Raw genomic sequence first — 27,583 nt, forward strand, 5'->3', positions numbered from 1 at the left:
GTCTACTGTGTGACCTTGGGCAAGTGACTCAACTTTTTCGTGCCTCACTTTCTTCATCTGTAAAATGGGGATTAGACTGTGAGGCCCATGTAGGACAGGGACTGTGACCATCCCAATTATCACATATCTACCCCAGCACTTAGTACAGTGCTGGGCACACCGTAAGTGTTTAACAAATACACAACACTTTGGACATATCTTTCAATTATATATTATAGATTACTTATTTATTCATATTAATGCCTGTCTCCCCCCTCAAGTGTAAACTCATTGTGGTCAAGGAACATGCCTGTTAATTCTGTTGTATTGTGCTCTCCCAGGTGCTTAGTACAGTGCTCTGCACATAATGCTTAATAAATGATTGGTTGACATTCAGTAAATATACCAGGCACTGTACTAAGCACTGGAGTACATACAAGCTAATTAGATTGAACACAGTTATGTCCCACATGAGGGTCACAGTCTTAATCCCCACTTTATAAATGAGGTAACTGAGGCAGAGTTAAGTGAATTGACCAAAGTCACATAGCAGACAAGTGGCAAAACTGGAATTAGGACCCAGCTCCTTCTGACTCCCAGGTCTGTTCTCTACTAAGCCACACTGCTTCTCCTTGTTGGCAAGGAACATTTCTGCCAACTCTGTTTTAGTCTCCCAAGCATACAATAAATACCATTGATTGATGGATTTATTGACTCTCTGCAGTCACCCTTCTGGTCCCAGAAGGAGCAGCAGAAGGGTGAGAAAGGAGCCTGAGGGTGATTCAGGGAATAGCAGGGGATTATGAGCTGGGCAGTCAGTCTTCTCCCCACCAGGGTCGAGGGGGTGGGGGGGTGGAGGTGGGGTGGGCGAGGTGTCTCTCTTGCCTCTTCTAATAACAATAGTAATAGTAGTATGTGTTAAGGCCTTACCCTGTGCCAAACACTGTACTAAGACCTCTCCCAAAGTCCTCCCACCACTCCTTCTACCGGGCGCTCTCCGGCCCCTCCTCCTCTCAACTTTCTAATGCCTGCATCCCTGGTCAGAGTTCTTCTCAACAATGTTTCTAATAAAAACTGTGATATTTAAGGGTCCAATATGTGCCTGGTGCTGGGCTAGATTCAAGATAATTAGGTCAGACCCAGGCCTGGTCCAACATAGGACTCACTGTCTAATCTCTGCTAGCAAATGATCTGGATGAATTTGGTTCTGTGATAGTGTGTTTTCAATCCACATTTTGGCTAGGACTCAGGGAATTAGGGGACATTCTTCTGGCAGGGCCGGTCTGTCTGGACGCAGCGGAAGGCAGGGTCAGAAGAGACAATGATTGCGGGTGCATGTGGGCATTTGTGGGGGCAGATGGCATCAGTCATAGAAGAGTTCTGTAATGCAAATCTTTCTTAATAGTTAGCTTTATAAGCAGGCAGTTGCCTCATTTTAGGAGATGTGGCTCGGGGGCAAAAATCAACTTTGGTTAAGGTGATCTGGGTGATTCAGGTAAAGGAGTGTTTTGCTGCCATAGTTTCTTTCCTGAACTATCCCAAAAATTCTCAAGTGCTGATGTGGCCTATGCATTAGTGACAGCTGAGTGACCTGGTCCTCTCCTTTAATTTCCTCAACCTAAATGCTACCCAATCATAAACTGTGGCCTAAATTCAGAAGGCTGCTGCTCATGGGGAGCAAAATGCATTTGTTTTCTCCCTGAACCAGACAGGGAGCTGCCAAACCTCCGGCCAGGGCCAAGGTTGCAAAGAGTGGTGCTCCTTCTATGTCTCTCTGCCCATTTCTTCATCTGTAAAATGGGGACTAAATGTCTATTCTGTCATGCCATTAAACTGGGAGCTCCATATGGGGCAGGAACTGTGCCTGACCTAATTATCCTGTATATTCTCCAGGGCTTATTGGGGGGTTGGCACATAGTAACTGCTTAACAAATACCAACGTTCCTAATAATAATAATAATAATAATAATAATGATGTTCCTATTGTTTAAAGTAGTAGTAAATGTTGAACAAATACTGTGATCATTATCATTATCTCCTTGAATTTACACCACCCTGAATCTCTAATGACCTTCAAGGAAGGATCTTCTCTAACTGAAATTAAATCTCTAACTCAAATCCCTCTTGCATAGTTTGTTTCTTCTTCTATCCCCAGTGGAACTGGAAGGCGACTGGTTGTGCCCTGACTTAAGACCATACCCATGTGGTACAGGAAAAACAGGAGGATTTGGGAATGGGGGAGTGTCGGGTTGGGGGCGGGGGGAGTATCACTTTTTGAATCCACAGGGAAAACCATCTGAAGAGGAATTTGTCGTTCATTTTTAGTCTTATCCGCAGGACACCTATTTTCTATAACTACCATTAGCCTTTGAAATCTTGCATCTAATTAGTATTCACACTACATTGCGGCAATCTATTTTTTTCAACTCCAAGTAGAAATGAAATCAATTGAATGAAAAGGAATTGGCCCATCCAAAAACGGAGGTGATATCGCTAAGGAAAATATACTCCAGGTAGCCAGATCTTCCCGAGCCTTTTCCTCAGTTTGCCCAAAAGGAAAGCCTCTCAACTAAGCTCATTATGGGCAGGAAACGTGTACTAATTCTGTTGTATTGTAATCTCCCAAGCGCTTAGTACAGTGCTCTGCATACAGCACTCAAACACCATTGATTGATGGATGGCAGCAGCCTTAAGGGAGAAATGATGTCTTGCTGATTCTATCCAAGAAACTTCAAGCATTTTTTCTTAAATTCAGTCTGAAAACTGGTCAGGAAAAGTGACGGCTGTTGCTTACTCCAGGCCAACAGCAAAGTCCATTGTTATGAGGCACTACTCTGTATCCATGGATTGTTCCAACCCCTAGGGACCAGGTCGAGGACCGGAGAAAGGAAGGAAGGCATTTTCATTGACTTCAGACGAGTTTAAAAAATTGGCCTGCAGCTAAAAGCCATATGGGGGATAAATCACCACAAAAAGACGGAGAAACAGCTTTTCCCTTGGAAAATTCATTAACGACTCCTAGTGCATCACGGGAGATTCCCTTCTGAGAAACTGCCTCAGACCCCAAGAGCCAGCCACTCTCTAGATTTTGGCTGCCACAATGTTCACTCTTCATAAAGGACCTGTCAGGCTGGTGATCCTTTCTGGTAGTTTAAGGATTATATAAGAGAGACTGGGTCATGGCAAGCCAAATCACGAAGGAGACTCCATCTGAAAGATTTTTTCATTGGTTTGGTAATGATGCTTTTTTATTATTATTATAACAATTATTACGATTGTTAAGAATAAGAAGGGAGTGCTCAGTAAATGCTGCTGCTACTATTATGATTTTGAAGACTGTCCTCGCTTGGACTGGAGATAAACATTACTGGGATGGAATCACAACTTTTCCAAGCAGAAACAATAGGCAGTCTCTATCCATTTGGAGGGTAGAATAGTGTATCATCAAAAGACAACTCTTAAAGATTAATTACCAAGAAACATTTTCTAATGTCCATTAGTAAACTCCACTGATACTTATTCTTAAACTCCAGCTCTCCACCCTAAGTCTTTGGCTAAAACCAAAAGCTAATCCTTCATCTCAAGTCCAAAACTTAGCGCAAGTCCTAGAATCACCTTTAACGTCATGATATTTTTCAGCCATTGAAGAAGGAGAAGGATTGCTTTTTCTTTCTGGAAATGTGTGTAACTGGAATCTGTTCAAGATTGGACTTGGTTTTAAGCAGAGTGGCACTCCCCGATTGGAGCATGACTCCATTAGTGGATAGAACACAGACCTGGAAGTCAGAAGGACCTCGGTTCCAATCCTGACTATGCCACAAGTCTGCTGTGTGACCTTGGGCAAGTTGCTTCACTTCTCTGGGCCTCAATTACCTCATCTAAAAAATGGGGATTAAGACTGTGAGCCCTGTGTGGGACATGGTTTGTGTCCAACCTAATTAGCTTGTATCTACCCCAGCACATACAGAGCCTGGCATATAGTAAGTGTTCAACAAATACCACATATATATATCCCTTGGGAAAGCACAATAGAGTTAGTAGATATGATCCCCCCCGCCACCCAAAGGAACTTAAGCCCGGAAAAGATGAGCTCCCCAAATTCCCCCACTGGGATCCATCTCCACCTGCCAAGACCCTCCTGTGTAAAACTGAGAGGCAATCTCCAGCATATCCATGTTACCGCCTACCAACAGATGGATCGATAGCATTTGTTGAGCACCTCCTGGGTAAGGACCAATATACTAAGCACTTGGGATAGTTCAGTAGATTTACAAGACACAGTCCCTGCCCTCAAGGGGCTTCAGTGCCTAGAACAGTGCTTGGCACATAGTAAGCGCTTAACAAATACCATCATCATTATTTTTAAAGTCGAGCAGCATGAAGTGATTTACAAAATAATTTAGTTTGAGAACTAAGTTGAAGGACTGCTTTAGTCACCATTTTGTTCCTCCAAACATATTGACTTAAGACTCTGTGACCTCGTCTATAGCCACCCCCCAGCTCCGTCAACCACCAGAAACGTGGTTTGGCAGTGTCTTTCTGTTACTCAGGATTGCCACCCTGTGGTCTTGATCAATCAGTGTTTTTTATTAAGCACCTACTGTGTGCAGAACACTGTCCTAAGGGCTAGGGAGAGTACAATACGAATCTAAAGCAGTGGCCTGTTTACTGAGGCCGCATAGTTTTTTCTGGGTACCTTTGTTCCACCAGGATTTCAGAGCTCAGATTAGTCCGGGTGACGCCCGAGAGCCCGTCGAAGTGGAGGATTTCACAGCCAAGCGGATCGGCCCGTTCTTCCCCTTACCCCGGACACGGCTAAATGTTAACTCAGTGATGATGAAAGCCTTGTAAACTGCCAGACCCAGCAGGTTTAGTTACAAAAGCCAAAAATAATTGCTGTGGCCTCTCTATTAAGAAAACTGGCGGTTGAGTCCAGAGTAATTCTAGTGAGAAATTGGCATTTGGGGATTAATTGTTTAGGATGTAATGGCTGCTGCAATCCAAATTAATGAGAACAGAAAGCAGTCTCCAAGAGAATATTTCCAATTGGAATTCCAGGACTCTGTCAGGCATCATCAAAGCCTTTGGAGCGGAAAGGAGGGATGGGGAGGTCATTTTGCTTTCCTTTATATGTTTGTACTTCTAGTGAGGAAAATAGAATTTACAAACACTTCTTTATTCTTTTACAACAGTTACTATTTTTTTTTAGTAAAAATTCTCTGCTTTGGCAACACTCAAACCTTCATCTGTGTCCCTTAAACTAGTCCATGAAACGGCCATCCTGGCTGCTCCTATCCCCACAAAGAGATTTTGGGAGCATTTGGGGAACTCATTGAGCCCTGTGAGAAATTCTTAGCTCTCTGGATTAGAGCGCTGATGGTTCTCTTGGAGTCAATTTTTTTTTTGTATCTGTTAAGCTCTTACTATGTGCCAGGCACTTTACTAATTGCTAGGGTAGATACAAGTTAATCAGGTTGAACTCAGTCTAAGTCCCACTTGGGGTTCACAGTCTTAATCCCCATACTACAGATGAGGTACCTGAGGCACAAAGAAGTTCTGTGACTTACCCATGGTCACATAGAGGCAAGTGGTGGAGCAGGGATTAGAACCCAGGATCTTCTGACTCCCAGGACTGTGCTCTATTCACTAGACCATGCTGCTTCCCAGCGTTCTCCGTGTTCTCTCTACTCATCCCAGGCTCCCAGCTCCCACACTAAACCTGTGAAAAGGGCCTTTGTGTAGGAGCACGGGATTAGACTTGGGGCTTCAGTAGGATGGAAAAGCTGAGGAAAAGGAGAATATATTCCAGAGAAAAGAATTAGCAGCATGGCCTACAGGAAGAGCAGAGGACTGGGAGTCAAGAGGTATAGGTTCTAATCCTGCCTCTGCCACTTGCCGGCTGTGTGACCTTGGGCAAGCCCCTTTCCTCATCTGATATTTTTCTTCAGCTGAATTGAAACCTTCCTGGCTGGGTCATAGTCCCAGCTGGAACATAAAATTCCTGGAAATCAGGCCCCCTCCCTGCTTCAAAGCATCCCGGGGCTTAAGAAGTCATGTTGACTGGACCAGGATGAAGCAGTGAGATTGATTAATTCACTGTACCCGCTGCTGATTGTTCTCATAAATCATACATGGGAAGGTAGCCACTGGTTCTCTCAGCTTTGCTGAGAAAAAGAACCTTCAAGTTTCGAACAATAAAATCGCTTTCCAGTGAAAAAGTGTTGTCTGCTTCCTCCCCACCAGTGTGGTCAACAAATATTGTCCGATCACTTTCCTCCCTGCTCCCTCTCGCTCCCCCCTCCCCATTGCCTGCCCTCCCTTCCCCCTAGATAGCCACCAAAACAGAGAGATTCTCCCCAGCAGCACCACTTTCCACAAATATCCTATTTGCAGGTAACATTGGTAGCAAGCATATTATCTTAATCACCAGTATACCAAGGCAGTCATCAAGCACTGCTATTTTGTAGTTTTCTCCTTGGTTTGGGAAGATTGATGATGATAATAATAATAATAATAATAATAAGCACTTACCATGTGCCAAGGACTGTTCTAAGCACTGAGGTAGATACAACTACAACTACACTGAGGTTATCAGGTTGTCCTATGTGGGGCTCAGTCTAAATCCCCATTTAACAGATGAGGTAACTGAGGCACAGAGAAGTGAAGTGACTTGCCCAAAGTCACACAGCTGATAGTTGGCAGAGCCGGGAATAGAACCCATGACTTTTGACTCCCAAGCCTGTGCTCTTGCCACTAAGCCACGCCGATGGGAGACTGCTTAAAACTGGATTTGAGTTCTTTAGGGAAAGGGTCCACCTGCAAAGTATTGCTCTTTAGTGATGACGACTCAACAACCCCTGAATTGCCATCATGCACTAATAATAATAATGGTATTTAAATACTTACTATGTGCCAGGCACTGTACTAAATGCTGGTGTAGATACAAGCTACTCAGGTTCCACATGAGCTCACATTCTAAGTAGGAGGGAGAACCGGTATTGAATCCCCTTTGTGCAAATGAAGGGACTGAGGTGCAGAAAAGTTGTGACATGCCCAAAGTCACAGAGAAAACAAGTGGCAGAACTGGGATTAGAGGCCCGGTCTATGCCCTTTCTGCCAGGCCACATGGCTTCCATTGGTTTGTGAGCCATATTTTAACACCTCAGGAATTCGCTTGGGCCTAAGCCTTTGAATTATCTATGCCCTATCTAATTACTATCAACTGAGGCTCATGCAGATTGTCCACATCTCCCCTATTGTCTGGAGTTGTGGCCTCTTGACAAATGGAGCTGTGACAGGAGGTGGGAGGGAAAAGGGGGGCCACTTTTCATTTCCTCAATGGAGCCCTCGTATCCATTTTCAATCAATAGTGGGAAGGCCTCCAGAACCTCTATTGGAATCACCCAGCGGGTGGGTTAATAACAGAAATAAAACATAAAGGTCAGCCGGCTTCCAAGGAGACTGGTTTGCGAGTCTCCACGAGGCCCCCTGGGTCGGCAGAGATAAGCGCACATTCGAAGGAGCCAAATCTGGCAGCCGTAAAAGCGAAGGGAGGAACTCGGTCTAAGGAGAGGGAGACTTTGGTAGAAGTCTGTGGAAAAAAGCCATACTTGGAGGAGCACAGTCACAAGGATGAGCTTGAATCTCCCCTATTCTGAGGCGCAAAGTGGGTGACCGCTTCAAGACTGTGTTGGTCAAAGGGCCCTCACAGACACAAACACATACAGTCATTCAACCGCACACACTTTACAGAGGCAGTGGGGGCATTGGACCCCTTAACTCTGTGCCCTGGACTTCCCGAATGCCTCATCCCAAATCTCTGACAATACCTTAGAGTTTCCCGTTGGAACTGAAAAGACCTAAAATGGAGGTCTTATTCTTTGAAGCCTGTCACCTTCCCTGTCTCGATCCCCATCCCCCTAATGCTCTCACTCTCAAAATGAAAAACTGTCACTTTCGTGCATGCACACAAACACCTCACAAACAAAATTCAAATGATCTATGTAACTTCATTGCCCTATTCACAATAGCCTTAGAATTTTGATGGACTTCTGCTAAATTTGCTTAGTTTTTCCAGAGTCCAGGCCTGTCGATGATGTCTGAACCTTTTGTAAAATCTACGAATGCAGCTTTAGACTTTGCGGTGCTTCCCCCTGAACTGAAAGCCATGCTCAACACCAAATGACAGGAGGAGATCACCAACCACTTAATACAGTCCTCTGCACACAGTGAGTGCTCAGTAAAAGCTATTTGATATGGCCCAACAGCACATTCTCCCCAATGGATAGGAAATCGGCAGAGAAAAACCTAAACCGAAAAAATGAGCATCAGGCCCGATCACTTAAGAGTTTGTTACAAGAATCCTCCTCCAGAAGAAATGAAGCTGAGATGGTGAAGTTCTGGGGGAGGAGGTGTCTGTTACAGAAGTATAATCCTGTAAATCGGAGCCCTAATGACTGACAATGAAAAGGAAGGCAGCCAGAGAGAGTTTCCCTCAATGTCTACCCTCAGATGAGTTTTTCCTGGGCTCCAGAGAGATGATTGGCCATTACACACTCTGCTCGTGGAGCTTATCAAATTAGGGAATGCATTTTTAAATTCAATTACATTGTCAGTGGAAATGGCCCCACCGATGCTGGTAATCTCTGCGAGAGACTTATACGCAGTCTATAAAACTGGTGCTTTTGGAGTCTAATTTTGAATGTTTATTCCCAATGTTAATTTAAGATCTGTCTTCCAAAAGGGAAGTTAGATAAAACGGATTGTAGGGTGGCATCCGCTGACCGACGGTGGGGGTTTAGCAGACAGGAAGAGTTCATTAGGTTGAATTAGTCTAATCACTAATATTGCATTAACAGTTCAGTGAGGGAAAGTAATTACAAAGCCACTGGATTAGATGGAAAGAATAAGATTCAGCATATGAAACTATTAGCATTTTGGAGATTAAAACATGCCTTCTCCCATTCACAGGCACGTAAAGGTTACCCAGAGGTGGCTTAAATTATCCATATCCTTCATCGGAGGAGGGAGCAGGGTGAATTGTAGAATTGAATGTGTTTTTCGTTTTACTAGTCCATGTGTAGAGAAAGCCTGAGTCTTGATTAGTTTATAATTTGCATAGCCATTCTGTTTGGTCTCGATTAGACTCAGCTGCATTCTTACTGAACAGCCCCCTAGACCCAGTGGAAAAAGAGAGACAAAAGAAACGTGAGTAGAGATGGAGAGGAAGCAGCATGGTCTAATGGAAAGAGCCTGGGTTCTAATCCTGGTTCTGCCACTTGCCGGCTGGGTGACTTTAAGTTAGTCACTTAACTTTTCTTGGCCTCAGTTTCTTTGCCTGTAAAATGGGGATTTGATCCTACTCCCTCCTACTTAGATTGTGAGCCCCAGGGTGAGACTTGGACTATGTCCAACCTGATTAGTTCTATCTACCTCAGCATTAATACAGGGCCTGGCACTTAGTAAGAGCTTGACAGATAACATGAAAAATACATCTTCTGGACTGGGTTTGGACTGGATTGGAAGGGTTTGCTGTTACCTGTTGCAGTGGATTATTTTCACCATGAGGGATACCAAACCCTACTAAAATGACATCTCCTTCAGAAAGCCTTCCTTGACTCTTCTCATCTCCCCACCTCTTTTTCCTTTCTGTCACCCAGGTGCTTGAGTCCATACCACCTAATCAGTTAGGTGCTCTCACCTGCAGTTAGGTGCTTTCGTACATCTCTTTATACTCAGTTGCTTCCCGAACCTGTAATTTATATTAATGTCCGTCTCCTCCGCTAGATTACATGTGCCTTGAGAGCAGGGATCCTGCCTACCAACTATAACGTATCAGGATTAGAACCCAGGTTCTTCTGACTCCCAGGCCTGTGCTCTGTCCACTAGGTCATGCTGATAAGGCACATCACTGTAGCTCTCAAGAAGGAGGAAGTAGGTTTTTTTTTTAGAGTTGGTACTGACTGGTTCTGGCTTGATTGTATTGCTGGCCCAGCGTCCCCTTCTCATTAAAGTACATTCATTTTATCCAGTGTTGTTCTTAGATCCGGTGCAGTAGTAGTAAAGGCCTGTACTAAACACTGTGCTAGGGGCTGGGATAAATAGGCTGTCCTCTCCTGCCACCCCCAACCCACCCCCTGGGTTCTCTCTTCCGGAAGCCACCCCCGGTCTCAATGGCAACAGGCAAGTCAGAGGCAGCTGGAGGAGGGAGGACCAGAGGTGTGGGAAATCAGGGAGGTGGCTTTAGAGCAGCGGGGCTGGAGCTGGAGGTGCCCCCCGCAGCATGCAGGTATGGGTTCCTGAGGGCCCCAGAGTCCAGACCTGGGGACGAGGGGTATGGCCAGCAGGATGTAGATATGGGCTCCTGAGCGCCCCGGGATCCAGGAACAACCTCAAGAAGCCCAGCATTGGCTTTGGTCTGGGATCTCAGGGGAGGCCCAGCTAGGCCAGGCTAGCAGCTGCCAAGAAACTGGACCCTGGGCTAGGGGGCTGAAGCCCTCCAGACACCATGAACCCCACGTGGGACAGGGACTGGGGCTGACCTGATTATCTCCTGTCTACCCCAGCGCTTGGTACGGTGCCCAGAACGTAGTAAGCGCTGAACAAATAAAGCGGGGAACTGGTCTGCACACGAGGTAGTGTGCAGTGATGTTGGGGGTCAGGGCCACGAGCAGATCGGAGATAAGGTATATACCCAACGTGGTGGGGGCGGAAAGGGGAGGGGAGATGTGGACCTGAAAAACAGGACAAAGAGCCAGGAGGAGAAATGAAACCAAAGAGGGAGCCTGAGTTGCCCTTTCCCTGGGGAAAAGGGCTAGGAGACCAGGGAGTGATAGAATAGAACCAGTCCTGAGCTTCAACCCCAAAAAGAGCCTCTCTTCCTTGAATTCCAGCAGATAAAGGACTAAATCACCAGGACTCCTTTCCACCTCATTCTGGAGAGACTAAGCATCCTGGCAACGAATTAAATGTAAATGGATCAGAAGCCCACAGATTAAATTTCAGGAGAAATCGCATGAATGCCTAGCCTACTTTCTATTAAAATGATTGTCTATTATCGTCATGCACCAAAGGGTTTGGAGATGCCCACATTTTCCAATTCACAAAATGAATCCTTAGAGGTGCGGTGGTGGAAAAATTGTCTGTGGGAAGGATGTGGACGCAGCTACTGCTGATCTTAAATATTTGAGAACAGTAATGGTATTTGTTAAGTGCTTACCTTGTGCCAAGCACAGTGATAGCTACAAGATAGGTCAGGCACAGTTCCTTTTCCACGTGGGGCTCACTATGTAAGCGTAGGGGAGAATAGACATTTCAGACCCATTTTATGTATGAGGAAACTGAGGCACAAAGAAGTTAATTGACTTGCCCAAGGTCACACATCAGGCAAGCGGTAGAGCTGGAATTAGAACCCAGGTTCTCTGACCACCCACCCCTCTTTCCACTGGGCCATTCTGCTTCTCATTACTTGTACTCGCAAACACATCCTATACTCTTGATACTAGAGTCTGTTAAGTCCTCGTTCATCCTCCAGCCTCCACTACAGCACCATGTGGGACAGGGACCTTGTCCAATTTGATTACCTTCTAACAACCCCAGGGCTCAGCACTCACAACACTATACTAAACCATTTTAGTCTTTCTTCCCCATAATAATGATAATGTGGTATTTGTTAAGCACTTACTATGTGCCAAGCACCATACACTGCCCTGAAGTAGATAAAAGCTAATCTGGTTGGACCCAATCCATGTCCCACACAGGACTCACAATCTTAATCCCCATTTCGCAGATGAGGTGACTGAGGCACAGAGAAGTGAACTGATTGGCCCAAGGTCACACAGCAGACAAGTGGCAGGGACAGGTTTAGAACCCAGGTCCTCTGACTCTTGAGCCCGTGCTCTTTCCACCAGGCCACAGAAGTTTACTCAGTAAGCTGTATCTCTTGGGGTGCTGCAGAAGGAACGGTAGCCCCAAGCTTGAGATGGAATACAGTCATTATGAGGGCAGAGCTCATTGTGTTTCCAGGTGTATAGCGAAGCCCCCTTGAGCCCTTGAAGAATGAGCTGCCACTAGTCTGATTTTGCAAAAAGTTCTTCCTGCATCTGGCTCACCCAGGAAAATATTGGGGATGTCAGAAACTAAGGAAATGGATTTTTCTTCAGAAATGATGACCGTTCCAAAACTGTTATTTGAGTAGGGGAAATTGGCTGTAGTTACTGGAGACTATCTCATTAAAGAGTCAGAAACCCATAAATAGTACATTTTCTACTACTAAAGTTCTCGGATTCATAACTGCCCAAAGCCCTCTTCAGGTTTGTTGGTGTTTAAAATGCAGATCTTTCCCCACTGAATATTCACAGCATAGGAGAGCCTCTTGATGTCAAACCCGCCAGCACGAACTGGGATTCGTGGTCCTTGTGCTGGGTTTTTTCTCTTGGCTACATGCTTGAGGACATGCTCCTGGGTTATTTTCCTCTGTCCTGTACATCAGTCCAGGGGAGGGTGACTATCTGTACTGAAAAATACTGGGATTTGATAATAATAACAGTGGTATTTGTTAAGTGCTTACTATGTGCTGAGCACATAGATACAAGACAATCAGGTCCCAAATGGGACTAAAGTCTAAGTAGGAAGAAAAACAGGTATTGAGTCTCCACTGTGCAGTTGAGGGAACTGAGGAACAGAGCAACCAAGTGAGTTGCCCAAGTTTACACAGCAGGTAAATGGTGGAGCCGGAAATAGATCCCAGGTCCTCTGACTCCCAGGCCCATGATCTTTCCACTAGGCCACATTGCTTCTTGATAAGCATTTACTTTCTGCAAGGCACTGTGCTTATCATTAGGCTTATCAGCAGTAGGACTTATTTAGCACTTACCATGTACAGAGCATATGGGAAGTTCTGAAGAGAGAGTGTGTCCGTGGAGTCGCTGAGTTGGAAATCATTCGATGGCATCTGAAGAAGAGGTGCAGAGCAGTCAATCAAGAGTATTTATTGAATGCTAACTGTATGCAGAGCACTGTCCTATGCAACTGAGCGCTGTACTGAATTCAGAACCCATAAGTGGAAATTAGGCACGGTTCCTGGCCCTCAGGGCTTCCCAATCTAAGACACATAAGGCGCGAAGAAGCAATAAAACATGAAAACAACATAAATATTGGGGCAAATGTACAAAATGAAAATAAAAATCAATAGAATACTGTAGCCAGAGGAGCAGAATTTCACTCTCAACGTTTCTTGCCTCATGAGCCTGTAAAACAAACCTCTCCTTCCTTCTCCTCATTCTTAGACTGTGAGTCCCCTGGGGATCAGAGACCATGTCTGTTGCCCATCTGTGGACTTATTACTTATGGTATTTTCTTTCCCTGTGCTTAGTTCCGTGCTTTGCACCTAGTAAATTCTTAATAACTATTGCTACCAGTATTGCTATTAAACATTTTGATCCTTTAATGACTTTGATTCCCACCCAGCCCCACCCTACTAATGTAATATACTTTATTCCCCCTGGCCATAATCTGTTTTAATGTCCATCTCCCTCCGTGAACTCTAATCTCCTTGTGGGCAGAGATTGTGTCTACCAACTCAATTGTATTGTACTCTCCCAAGTGCTTAGTCCGGTGCTCTGGGCAAGGTAAGCACACCATAAATACCATCGATTGATTGATTACTATTCCTACTACTATTACTAGCACCATTTCTTCTGTTACTGCTCAGAGTCCAGATTCCACAGTGACTGCTCCCACCTCGCTCATGGCCTTCCTGAGACATTGTGGGAGCCACCTGCTGGGGCCAAGTTCCCTCTCCCACCAAGATGAGGCAGGTGGGGTTGGAGGCTCCAGGACAGCACAGAGAAGAGCAATTGCCGGATCCCAGGGAGGCAGCGTGGAGGCGGTCCGGTGGTTTGGGGGCCGGCGGTTGGGGGGCGTCTCCGAGGGTTTCCTGTGGCTATCCTGGACCCTAATCCTCTTCTCTTCTCCCTGCAGCCTGTACCCGCCAGACGCCCCGTCGCCCAAGACTCCCCGGATCAAGATGGCTTCCATCCTCATCACCACCACCACCACCGTCGCCACCACCCCAGCCTCCGCCGCCAAGAGCCCACGCGGCCAGGTGGCCCCCCGCTGACTCCGTGCCCCCTCTTCTCCTGCCAGTGGGAGGGCCACTTGGAGGTGGTGGTCCCCCACCTGCGGCAGAACCACAGGGTCAACATCCTCCAGGGCGCGGAGATCGTGTTTCTGGCCACGGACACGCACCTCCCGGCTCCGGCCGACTGGATCATCATGCACTCTTGCCTGGGCCACCATTTTTTGCTGGTGCTCAGGAAGCAGGAGAGACACGAGGGCCACCCCCAGTTCTTCGTCACCATGGTGCTGATCGGGACCCCCACGCAAGCCGACCGCTTCACCTACCGGCTGGAGCTCAGCAGGAACAAGAGGCGCCTCAAGTGGGAGGCCACGCCGCGGTCCGTCCTGGAATGCGTGGACTCGGTCATCAAGGACGGCGACTGTCTGGTCCTCAACACTTCCCTGGTCCAGCTCTTCTCCGACAACGGCAGCCTGGCCATCGGGATCGCGGTGACCGCCAGCCGGGTCCACGCCGCCGAAGCCGAGATGTAGCGACGCGAGCCCTCGGCTGGGCCGTTGAGCGACGGGGCTCGGACTTCTTTCGATGGGTCTCAGGTCTTTTGGGGTATTTAGTACTCGCCCTGCGTGGGCACTGTATTATGTAAAACAGCCTGTGATTTAAAGTCTCGGTGTCACGTGTTCCCTGTTTTGTCGATACAATTTTATGAAGCGTTTTAAAGATATGTATACGGTTAGATTGTTCTTTGCATCCAAAACGGTAGAGCAGAAAGCCACAAAGCCTATGGGACTAAAGTTTCTCTGGCCGGAACGAGGGGCAGAGCGACTTTCAAAGCCCGGTGAGCTCATTCCTTCCTTACTCTTCTTGTCTACTTTGTGATGGGCTGAACCTCAGGCTCCTGGCTTCAACAGGTAGGGAAGAAATCCCAGGAAAGAACAACAATGTCCTAAAGTAAAGAGCCGAGGCTTGGGAGTCAGAAGACCTGGGTTCTGATCCTGTCTCTGCTGCTTGTCTCCTCTGTGCCTCCTTCTGCCACCTACACTAGCCCAGAGAGGGTTCGATACTTGAACCGTTTATTGAAATCCCTTGATGCCCGGATCTGGGGTGGCAGGGTGCAAAGGAACATTGAGAGGACCAGCTCTGCAAGGAAGTTGAAGGTGAGAAGGTGGCAAGGACCAGAACGGTGGGTTGTAGGCTTTCCCGGAGTGATATTCTGCAGAATTTGTTCCATCACCCAGCTCAACAAGACTTCACCCTGATAAGCTGATTGAACTATCTTGAAACTGTCTGAAGCACCGAACTCACAGGAATCCAGATCCTGAGAAGACCCGTCATATGCAAATTAAAAGATAATGTGGAAGCTGTAAACGTATCAGAAAAAAAATAAAAAGGTTTGGACTCAATGACATCAATGTGGAATCAAGATCTGACTTTTCAAAAAAAAAGCCCCGAAAACCATAATCCTACCACTTTGGTGCAATGCCCAGGGCCACAGACTCTACCTAAATGGTGTGGAAATGTCCTTGGAGTGAAGATAAACAGTCTAGAGTTTGAAATAAACTTATGTTTTTATAAAAGGGCAAATGCCCCTTTGATATCCGTGTACTGTATTATTGCCAGAGAATGGCATTTTGGAACCTTCAATTCAAGAGAATTAATCTCTCTACTTACTGGACCCGGGGAACTCTTCTAGTTCTGTTTTTTTTGTTTGTTTTTTATGGTATTTGTTAAGTGCTTACTATGTGCCAGACACTGTACTAAGTAAGCTCTGGGGTAGATACAAGATAATTGGATTAGACACAGTCCCTATCCCACATTGGGCTGTCAGTGTTAATCCCATTTTACAGGTGAGGAAACTGAGGCAGCACATGTATTAAAATTGGAACGACCCAGAGAAGATTAGCATGGTCCCTGCACAAGTGTGACACACAAAGTCGTGAAGCTTTTCATATTTTTAGCCCCAATTTCCTCTTCTCCCACTCCCGTCTGTGTCATTGTTGCACTTTATTATTCACTCCCTTCAACCCCACAGTATTTTTGTACCTACCATAAATTTAGGTATATTAATATCTGTCTCTAGCTCTGGACTGTAAGTTCATTGTGGGCATGGAGCATGTCTACCAACTCTGTTGTTTTGTACTATCCCAAGCACTTAGTACAGTGCTTTTCACACAATAAGCACTTAATAAGTATAACTGATTGATCGATGTGGAAACTGAGGCACAGAGAAGTTAAGTGACTTGTCCAAGATCACACAGCGGGTAAGCGGCGGAGGCAGAATTAAAACCCAAGTCCTCTGATTTCCAGACCTGTGCTCTTTCCATTAGGCCACCCTGCTTCTCTAATTCCCTCCCAAAGCAGTCTGAAGGCAACCGTGTCCTTGCAGTTTCTTGTATGCAAACCTCACTGTCACTGCTATGAGATGCATAAACACTCCCTGAATCCCTCATTCCATTAATTGGTCTCTGGACCCCCGATTCTGTTGGCCACTCTTAGCTCTTATCGGGTCAATCAATCATTCAAACAGTGCTATTTACTGAGTGTTTACTAAGTGTAAACTAAGTGCTTGGGAGAGTAAATAGAGTAAACTGACATGATCCCAAAAAGAGTTTACAATCTAGGGGTAGAACAGACATTAAATAGCCCCCACATCCCGATAACACTTATTTCAATGTCAGGTGACAGTGAGGCTTACTAGAATGAAAATGGGACCCACAGTCAGGAGACTTTGGCCCCTGGCCTGCTGGGTGATTTGGATAAATTGCTTAACCTCTCTTTACCTCTGTTTCCTCATATGCCAAATGGAGAATGAATACCTATTCTTCCTCCTCCTCAGACTGTGAGGCCCATGTGGAACAGGGATTATGTTTGACCTGATTATCTTGCATCTATCCCCGTCCTTAGCACCACACTAGACCCTTCTAGCCTGTAACCTCACGGAGGGCAGGGAATGTGTCTAGCAACTCTGCATACACTAAGTGCTCAATAAATACGACATTGATCGATGCTTGCATAGAGTAAGCACATACGACCTTAACTAGCTAACCATAGGGATAAGAAACCAAGTTCCTTAACACCAAAGCTCTTTCTCCCACCCAGCTATCTGGGTGCGGAAGACACTCCCCAGACCTGATTTGTCTTATCTTATTCTTCTCCCATCTCCTGACTGACAGCAGAACAGCCCTGGAGTAGACTTCAGCAGCTATCAGATCAGATGTCAAGAAGGCCTTCACGGTTTAATTCTTTAATTTCAGGCCACTGTTAGTTACTCGTAAGATCAGAATTGAGCAGGAGTTCTAATCCTATTGCCTGTCAATTCATTTTAACTTCAATCTCTTCTTTTTGCTTCCTTATTCCCTGAAGCTGCTTCCTGTGCCCGGGGAAGCCTGATGGAAAGTGACTCAAATGGCCCTTAGTGATTCAAGTGAATCCACACGAGATAGTTTGCTTTTCCTGCCACTCTCCTCCCCGAGCCTTTCCGCTGCACGGCAGGGCCAGGGAAGGCTGGCCCCAAACACCATTTCCATCTCCCAACCCTCATTATCCCTTAGACTTTAAGGCACCAGCATAAGACATGGGGTCTGGGTGCGTGTGGACCGAGTCTGACTGAAATTCCATCTCCCGTGTACCTCCAGATTCCCCTGACAGAATCAATCCCCGGGTGGTCCAGAGGCCTCTCCAGTTCCCCTCGGCCTGCCATGTCACCCATGGGGCCCTCCTTAGCTCAGACACAGGCAGGTGGAAATGGTTCAGGAGCAAGTCTGGGCTCTGGGATGGTTGGAAGCAGGCCGCTGATAAGGCCGGTTCCAGTAACACGACGGGTCCCAGAATGGCGTTCTGGAGTTGTCGGGAAACGTGATGCCTCCCTCCTTGCCCGGCCCCTGCCACGGGGTACCACTGTTTCCTTGGCTTCCCGCTGGCTCAGAAGTGAACCCCCAAAGGAGGGGGCGGCGGTCCGGCCACAGGGTAGGGATCCCCCATCATCCGCGGGGCTGCGCGGGCCAAGGCTGCAACCCGTCAGGGGCACCGTCTGCTCCCGCGGCCAGCCGTGCCCGGCTCTGGGCCCGGGCAGGATCCAGGGGACTACTCTGGGCCTCTTGCTGCTTCGATGCCTGCCAGGGGAGCGTGGGGCAATAGCAGCCTAGGTGCCAGGCCCCAAGGGCACGGACGGTGGCAGTGGCGATAAGGCAAGCCGCCCCCAGGCTGCAGGGCCTGAGGGCGAAGGTGAGGCCGAGACAGGGGCCGCACCACAGGCTGGGTGAGCTCTTTAGTCGCCATGCGCTTACGCCTTCCACCTACAGAGGGTTCTACTAAGTGCTAGGCGCTAGGATGATGACATTTAAATCCCTGGACCTGCTGAGCCCAAAACATTTCTCCTTCCACCCCTGATGTTGAGGGAGAGAGTGACGGTGCGTGGCGGGAGTCTGACAGGGAGGCAGAGGCCAGAAGCTTCAATTTAGCCAAAGAAAGGCCAGGCAGAGAAGTAATTAAGTAAGTGCTCCCCTGTCCCCAGGCATTAGAGAGACTCTTTTCTCCTGTCAGGGCAGGCCAGGGTGATGGCAGGCTGAGTGATCAAGAGAGACAGCCCTGACTATTTGTGCTGAGATTCCCTCCCCAGCCAAAGCCACCACGATGGAGACCCCTGGAGAACCCCCCTGGGGAGTATTGTTGGGGGATACCTAGAGAATCTCATGGGCTAGTGGAAAGACCCCAGGCCTGGGAGTCAGGAGACTCCGATTTGAGTCCCAGCTCTGCCTCTGGCCTGTTGTGAGACCTGGAGTAAGTCACTTCACCGCTCTGGGCCTCAGCTTCCTCAACTGTACAATGGAAATAAGATTGTGACCCTCATGAGGGATAGGGACCATGTCCCGTCTCACATCTTGTCTTCCCCAGAGCTTGGCATTTAATAAGTACTTCATAAATGTCACGATTATTATAATGATTAAATCCTGAGTGTGATATTGATGGGAGCAATTCCAAAAATCCCTGGGAGACAGGAGTAGAGCCTCGAATGCCAAAGCCCTGGCTGATGTGACTGACAAGTCATATCTAGATCTCCTCAGATACACTGTCAGATCCTTCCTCGATCAAATCTCTCCTGAGGCTATGGCACAAGTCCCCGTTGCCAGGCCTTGTGCCTTTCCAAGTCCTCTTCCAGCCCTGTCAGTCAGTCAGTCATTTTTATCGATCTCTTACTGTATGTAGAGCACTGTACTACATGCTTGGGAGAGAACAATATAAGAGTATAACAGACACATTCCTGCCCAAAACGAGTGGCTCTGCCACTTGCCTACTGTGTGACATTGTTCAAGTCACTTCGATTCTCTGTGCCTCAGTTTCCTCCACCGTAAAATGGGGATTCAATAACTGTCCTCCCTTCTACATGACTGTGAGCCCCATCATCTGATTAACTTGCATTTACCCCAGCACTTAGAATAGTGCTTGACACACAGTATGAACTCAACAAATACCATTATTTTTAAAAAACAAATTTAGGTGAGCCAGATCATCCTCCGATCTCCCCTTCAACCCCCTTCCCACCAGGAGCCATTTCTCAGTTGACCACCCATCACAGAGGCACGGCTGAGCTCAGCGCCACAGCTCACACAAACTCGCAACTATTCCTCCTATGAACAGGGCTGGGGCAGTCAGCATTCCTAGGTCTCTCCAAGGTCCACACTAGGGCCGGTACCATTTTTGTGAGCTTTAGAAATAGCTGATTAACTTCTGAGAGGTCTCATTCCCCTTCAAGAATACTTAGAGGTCTTCACAAATAAAAGGGAAAATAATGTGAGGCTCTGAATGTCTTCTTCGAATTCCACTCCCTTCTCCCTTCCTCCCCACCACTCCACCGAGGAGGCCAGGGAAGTAAAAAGACAAATCTTAGGAATACCATGGGTGGGAAGGGAATGGACACGACAGAGTTGCAAATGGAAACTGGACTCTTTCAATAGCCATCCATAAAGCCTCTTCTTCTTGCCTTAAAAATGGAAACCTATCCCATCAGGCTCATGAGAACAGAGGTTTAAATGAGATCCCGGTACCTGCTAGCAGGACTTTGCAGCTAGGGACCATAAAGTTTAAAACAGAACATAGATCACGGTTCTCACACCCACTTGTGCGCTATAAATACCCATTCGAGGTGGAAGGAATCAGGTATTTAATGCTATCATAAAAAACCGCCTGCAGATGGTAATTAACGCATCGCAACATTACTGGAGCACGAAAAGAAATCACTGCAGCATCCGCCGGGATCAGAAGGGTGATGAGTTCTGGATCCATGCTGGTTCTCTTTGTTTTGGGGGCTTTTTTTAGTTGTTCTTATTCCTGGAGAACTGAAGACCAAGGATCGACACATTATGAAAGATTTGTCTGCCTGCCTTCCCTGAGTCTTGGGTCATAATGGAGATTGGTTATCTTTAATGGATTCATGTACTCCATCCCCAGTGCCTTGTCAAATAATAACATATACAAAGCAATAAGGAGGAAAATATAACATACACACACACACACGCACACACATCTCATAAGTCTAAATAGGAAAAAAATGTTTATTACGCTGTCTGGGGCAGAATAAAATTATTTATAGATCATTTAGATGCAAATGTGTCTTTCATTTAGCAAACACACGGCATCTGTGTACAAGTTAGCCAAACAATGGAGCTATAAGGACATCCTTACTAGTCTTCAAAAATCAAAGGTGCCTTTTCAAAAGGGATTTGGGTTTTCTCTAAATTGATCAAACTTGACAAGTAATTTCAACCTTACGTTCACAGCTATCCTCTTCTCTCCTCACCATCTGGAGGTGAGCCGTCCTATTTTCTGGTAGTGATAAGGTAATGCGGGTGGCTACAGATGCCTGTAAAGGATGTGGATTTTACAGACACGCTTCAACATTGCCCACAGGAAGGAAAACACCTTCAGTCAACAAGATGGGGTGGCTGGGTCTTAGAGGATGGTTTTTCTTACACTGCTGATCTTTCTCCCCTCCCATCTCTTTTATTTGGTCCAAAACCTGTTGTCCTGATGGGAACCATGAAAAAATGCCCAACATCTTGATAAAAATGTGCCCAGGGCATCTGGTTTGAAGGCGCTTAATCCCCTCGATGGGATTCAGAAAGACTATGTGCATTACAGCTAGTTGAGCAATTTATTGAATCAATGAAAATCTTATTAGGGGAAAAGACACCAAATTAGAAAACTCAGTCTGTCCCAGAGCTTATTATACTAATGTCAGCTTGGTTCTGTTGTGGTAAACCATTGGGGAAATGGAAAAAAAGAGAAAGGAATGGTCCTTCTCAGGTCAAAAACATAAATGGCCACCCATAAAATGACTGCTCAGTGGCAGTACCATCGGCCCATGGTGAAAATGGATGTTCAATAAGTGGGATGGTCCACATGAATTTACAGGGATGCTAATCTCTCAAAACACAGCATAGATATCCATAGATGTCCGGCAGCTAGGAAGTGGGTCAGAGGGAACACTTCCCGCAGGCCCGTCCTGAGCTCTTGTACATCACTTTCCTAAGGGCCCTGGAGAGTTCAGTCCAAGGAAGCCACACCAGCCACATACAAATCCACAGAAGAGCAAAAGAGAGAAGCAGCATGGCCCAGGGGAAAGAGGATGAGACTGTGAATCCAGAGTACTGGGTGTTAATCCCAGCTCCATCACTGGCCTGCTGTGTGACCTTGGACAATTCACTTGACTTTGTGCTTCAGTCTTCTCATCAGTAAAACCAAGTTTAAGTACCTGTTCCCAATCCTTAAACTGCAAGCCCTGTGTGGGATAGGGACTGTGTCCAACCCGATTATCTCGTATTAACCCTGGTGCTTAATATAGTGCTTGGCACATAGCAAACACTCAACACATACCACAGTTATTATTATTACAGAGAAAATAGTCAAAATAGAAAATAAATTTAATTTGCTAATGTTAGGAGGGTATTTGTGTTCTCTCATTACCTAAAATAGAATAATTTGTGCTACATATTTTTTGGTCTTCATTAAACATAAATTCCAAAATAATATATTCCACTAAAGACAAGAAAGGCCAAATCCTGATAGAATTCGAGGAAATACCTGGAATTTGCAAGATATGATTGATTGCAAGGAAGCGGAACATGGCTTCTGCGAATGCAGCTAATAACCCTCATTTAGTTGCATGCATCCAATGTCATTTTCTGAATGCCGACGCCCAGAACTGATATTGTGCTCACCCCTCTCCCTTGCCGGCCGATGAATGCTCAGCTGTAAAGGATAAAATTGGAATTGATTCGTCCGAAGCTTTCAAAGACGGGAAAGAAGCGGTACGTCCGGTGGCCTCTGGGAGTAGGGAAATGGGGTTAGAATTCTTGAAGCGCAAACAGCTAGCTTTGGCAGAATTGCCAAATAAGAGTAGCATTACTCTTCTACTACTGGAAGAGTAATAGACACGTAGCAACAGTTGCTTCTAGTCTTAGAGAATCAATCCATCAGTGGTATCTCTTGAGCACTTTCTGTGTACAAAGCGCTGTACTGAACGCTTGGGAGAGTACAATACAATAGAGCTGTTAGACACGTTCCCTGCCACAAAGAGCTTGCAGTCTAGAGGGAGGAGTTTATAGTTTAGAAAGGGCTTCACCTCAAAGGTTATCCTGCATGGTCTCATGGAAAGGGTCTGGGGCTTGAAGTCAGAATCAAAGGTTATCCTGCATGGTCTCGTGGAAAGAGTCTGGGGCTTGAAGTCAGAAGTCTGGGTCCTTGCCTAGGTCTGCCACCTGCCTGCTGAGTGTCCTAGGGAAAGTCAATGAACCTCTCTCTGCCTCACTTTGTTCATCTGTAAAATAATAATGGTATTTGTTAAGTGCTTACTATGTGCCAAGCACTGTTCTAAGCGCTGGGGTAGATACAAGGTAATCAGGTTGTCCTACGTGGGGCTCGCGGTCTTAATCCCCATTTTACAGATGAGGTAATTTAGGCACAGAGAAGTGAAACGGCTTGCCCAAGGTCACACAGCAGACAAGTGGCAGAGTTGGGATTAGAACCTATATCCTCTGACTCCCAAACCCATACTCTTTCCAAAGAACCATGCTGCTTGCGGCGGGGGGAGTGGGGCGGGGGGGGGGGGGATCACTAGGATGCTGGGAGAACCAAATTAAATCTCTGGAAGGGCTCTAAAAAAATAAGGGGTGCTATACAAATGCAAAGTATTCTTGTATCAACAGTCCACTAGTCTGTAAACTCTCTGAAGGCAGGTGTGTCTCTACCAACCTTATTGTATTCTCTCCATAGTTTAGTATACACACAGTGGTAGGGATTGAATGCATAGTGTGTGCATACTAAGCTACGGAAGAAAACCGTCAAAATCATCCACAAGCCATACAAGGTCGGAAGTCCGAGTGAGATGAAGCCACCGGAATAATTCAGCGGCAGCGAAGGAAGTTCCAGCGGCTCCTCTGATTAAAACTGCAAATCCACAAGCCTTTGCTTAATCCCTCTGTGAAAAGCGAAGATTAGAGCCAGTCTAAATCCAGATAACTCTATCCATCTCTCATGTTACATGTAAAATTCCAGGCTTCTCCCTGGAGACCCAGGAGCGAAGCAATAGCCTTCTCTCGTGCGCTCACTCGCTCTCACTAATTGGAAAACTATAATAAGAAAGTCAACATTGCCGATTCCATAATAACCTGGATAATAGAGCAGTCTGCCTGTTTGCCCCTGATTACTCTATTAGTTGGCTAAATATCCTGGCACAGTTTGATAGGATGAATGACGGGCTATAGCAAATCCTTGATGTCGCTGCATTATTCATTACAGTAAAATAAATCAACCCTGCATTTCTATAAGATTTTGTGGCCACAAAGCCTTCAATCCTTCAGGAGACTGGCTGCTGGACGATGGGTGTGGTCCTGTGGGTGTCTAAAGAAATCCACTCAGTAAAGGCAACCAGTTGAATAATTAAATCCCTGACTGGGAACAAGGAAGTATACAGGTGCAGCCATAATTCTGGTGGTTGGCCATTCTCTTGTTCCAACTATTTCCAGTTCACTGCTTGCAGTGTCTGAAAGGGTAATAGTTGTAATAATAATAATAATTATAGCTATGGCATTTATTAAGTGCTTACTATGTGTTGTAACAGGTATTTATTGTGGGCCCACTGGGGGCAACGCACTGTACTAAGTGCATGGGAAATAATATAATACTTGTTAAACACTTACTGTGTGCCGAGCACTGTACCAAAAAAAGTGACATACATTCAAGATCCCATGGTCCAGATACTGAGTCACTTTACCAGTGGCCTGCCATTTTCCCAGGGCACAAGTTTGGCCGGGGGTAGCCGAGGGTGATGAAGGGGTGGGTTAGTGGGAAATGGGACAAGATTTGATGCTGAAACAACTTAGAAGAGTCTATTTCAGCTGCCAATCACCGTGAGACCGAAGGAATGCTAACAATGCGGTTTTGTTTTCCAAAAGGAGGTACTTTATAACTCTGAGTTTATTTTAGGAAGAGTAGGGAGGAATAAAAAACGAGCTATCAGAGGGCTTATTGTTGCCCTAGGTCCTCCAAATATACCACCACCCTCTGGACTGCAAGCTCATTATGGACAGGGAACTGTCTACCAACTCTGTTGTACTCTCCCAAGTGCTTAGTACAGTGCTCTGCATACAGTAGGCACTCGATAAATACACTGATTGAAAGGACCACCTGTTTGTGCGTCTAATGTGTCTGGTACTGTGAATCCCACTTTGGCCTTTAGAGCAACACATGCACTCATGGGTGAATTTCATAATAATACTGATGATTAACTTGTTAAGCACTTACTATGTGCCGAGCATTGTTCTAAGCGCTGGGGTGGATACAAGGTAATCAGGTTGTCCCACTTGGGGCTCACACTTTTAATCCCGATTTTTAAAGAAAAACTGGATTTTTTTCCCCATTATTCTCAATTTTCAGAATTTCCCCTAGTATTATGACAAAGGAGAGGCTGAGGACCATCACAGGGGGTTTTCATAGTCTAGAAAGTCAGAGAGAGTCAATTAATTCTCAGAAAGAATCAAGTAATAACAGTTAATTAAAGCACCATTGCCTACAGCATTCAATCCATCCATCAATCAACTGCATGTATTGACCACTTACTGTGGGCAGAGCACCGGACTAAACATTTGGGAGAGTAGACTATAACAGAGTGGGTGGCCATTCCCTGCCTATACAGTCTAGAGGGGCAGACAGACAAGAATATAAATAAATAAATTACAGATACTTACATAAGTCCTGTGGTGTTGAGAAGAGAATTGGAGAGCAAGAATTTGCCATTGCCCAAGTCTTAAACCAGCAATAAGATTCAGCGGCAGAAATGCATTTCTGTGTTTGAGATGTTTTTTGATTGTGTCTCATATAATCAATCAGTGGTAGTTATTGATCACGAATTGTGTGCAGCACACTATATTAAGCACTTGGGAGAGCATAACGGAGAAGCAGCATGGCCTAGTGGAAACAGTACAGGCCTGGGAATCAGAGGACTCTGGTTCTCATCCCAGCTCTGCCAATTGCTTGGGCAAATCACTTAACTTCTCTGTGGCTCAGTTACCATATTTATAAAATGGAGATTAAATGCCCCTTCCTCCATTTTAGACTGTGAGCCCCATGTAGGGCAGCGACTGTGTCTGACATGAGATTTATATCTGTCCCAATGTTTAGAAGAGTGCTTGACACATAGTAAGTGCTTAACAAATACCATAAAAAATAAAGTAGAGATGATCTCTACTCTCAAGGAGATTACCACCTAGTTCCAAACCCACAATGCAACCATTATGAGAATATTGCCCTTGGGAAGGAGAAAAAATTCAAGGGAAAGACAGATGGGGAAAAAACAGCCATTGCATTTATTCTCTTCTCCCAAATGTTCCAGTCATGCTAAGCTGTACTATCTCATCGCCACCACCATCATCCAATTTTAATGATGAACTCCAGGGTGTATTTGGCACTGAATTAGGCTCTGTATGCAGTTCACCTAAAAGCTGTCATTCTATCAAATTAATAACCACTAGCTGAATTCCAATAGCTTTGGTAGCCAACTCAGTGCAGTGCATTACAGAAGAGGCACTCAGTAAATGCTATTTCCACTACAAATGAAGAGACTGAAGGAATTTTCATTAGGGGAAGAGCCCGGAAGCACACTCAGAAACCAAAAAATAGGGACCATAAATCCAGGGTGAGGAAAGATTACCTGGGTCCAAGTACAGCAGTAAAGAACAATCAGTGGTATTTACTGAGCACTTACTGTGTGCTGAGCACTCTATTAAGATCTTGGGAGAGTACGATTCACATAGTCTGTAACATGTTCCTTGCCCTCAAGAAGTTTACAATCCAGTGGGAATAACTGTGATATTTGTGAGGTGCTTTTTCTTTCCTGGAGTAGATACAAGTTAATCAGGTTGGGCACAGTCACTGTCCCGCAATGGGCTCCCAGTCTAAGTAGGAGAGAGAACAGGTATTTAATCCCCATTTTTCAGAGGAGGAAACTGAGTCACAGAGAAGCTACGTGATCTGGAAACCCTGGTTGACCTAAAGATGAATAGGAAGCAAAATAGAGCCATTTCTTAAGAGCCGGCAACAAAGGTGCATTCATAGCAGTCTAGCATGCCAAAGTTAGTAAGTCATCTTTACCCCCCTTCCCTCCCCCACCCCGGTCAGATGTCTATTTGAGCATCGTGTGCAGTCAGGGGCACTGGCACTTTAGAAAAGGGTGCACAGAAAGTAGAGTGGGTTCAGCAAAGATGGCTAGAATAATGGAAAGGGATGGAAAATAGGCCCTAAGAGAAAAGGTAAAAGAAAGAGGCTTGTATACTGCTCTTTAAATGCACAAATAAAAATCTTGCCTCAGATGTTTGGGAAATATTTTCTTTTTCATATTTCAAAGGAGAAGGTGAAAGTAGGAAACCAGAATTTCACACCTGAAATATATTGATAGGAATGCATCAAACCACTCCTGTAATATTCAGACAATCAAAGAAACACTCCCTCCCCACCCCTTCATTTCAGATATCTCTGCATCTCCTTTGCACTTTCTTTCCCCTCCCTGCTTCTCTCCTTTTTCTTTCCCTTTTCTACTTTTCTCTAAAGTATTTCTCGTATTTTGGAAATAAAGAAGCAAAAAAATGAAGTTAAGTATTCACCTGGAAGAAGAGTGTAATACAATTACTTTGCTGAGGGTGGGAACATGCAGAGAAGACAATACTGCTGTTTTTGTTTGCTTTGCCTACCTACCTCCCTTTAATCTAAACTGTATTGCGACAAAAGGGGTAGAGTGTTGTGAAATAACCTCTGCCCTTTTGCCATTTGCAAGATTGCTTCAAGCATGGTTGCTTCCAACTTAATTTCCTCAGCAATATCTAGCTAAAAAGCAAATTGCATATTAAAAAGCACACTGCAGTCACAGATCACAGAAGGAATCTTCTTGATTGTCAGACCTGTCCTCTCTATGATCTTTTGTAGACTAGTCAACATAAAACACAATTCCACATTCTCTCACAGGTTTATCCAAGTTAG

General features: G+C 45.7%; 1 protein-coding gene and 1 non-coding gene across 5 annotated transcripts in view; both read left to right on the plus strand.

Moving 5' to 3' along the window:
* Nucleotides 1–15,651, plus strand: part of SIAH3 (siah E3 ubiquitin protein ligase family member 3) — a 42,864-nt gene extending 27,213 nt beyond the window's left edge. For all 4 annotated transcript variants that reach the window (XM_007668643.3, XM_007668645.3, XM_029048417.2 and 1 more), the window contains one exon: nt 13,960–15,651. In XM_007668643.3, the coding sequence (XP_007666833.2) occupies nt 13,960–14,589 (630 nt within the window). In that variant the 3' untranslated portion in view covers nt 14,590–15,651. The remainder of the gene's footprint in view (nt 1–13,959) is intronic.
* Nucleotides 15,652–15,903: 252 nt separating this feature from the next.
* Nucleotides 15,904–16,012, plus strand: LOC114805973. The gene has a single exon (XR_003754104.1). It is a non-coding gene; the product is annotated as a U6 spliceosomal RNA (small nuclear RNA).
* The last annotated feature ends 11,571 nt before the right edge of the window (nt 16,013–27,583 follow it).

The sequence above is a fragment of the Ornithorhynchus anatinus genome, chromosome 20, assembly GCF_004115215.2.
Source record: "Ornithorhynchus anatinus isolate Pmale09 chromosome 20, mOrnAna1.pri.v4, whole genome shotgun sequence".
Taxonomy (NCBI): domain Eukaryota; kingdom Metazoa; phylum Chordata; class Mammalia; order Monotremata; family Ornithorhynchidae; genus Ornithorhynchus; species Ornithorhynchus anatinus.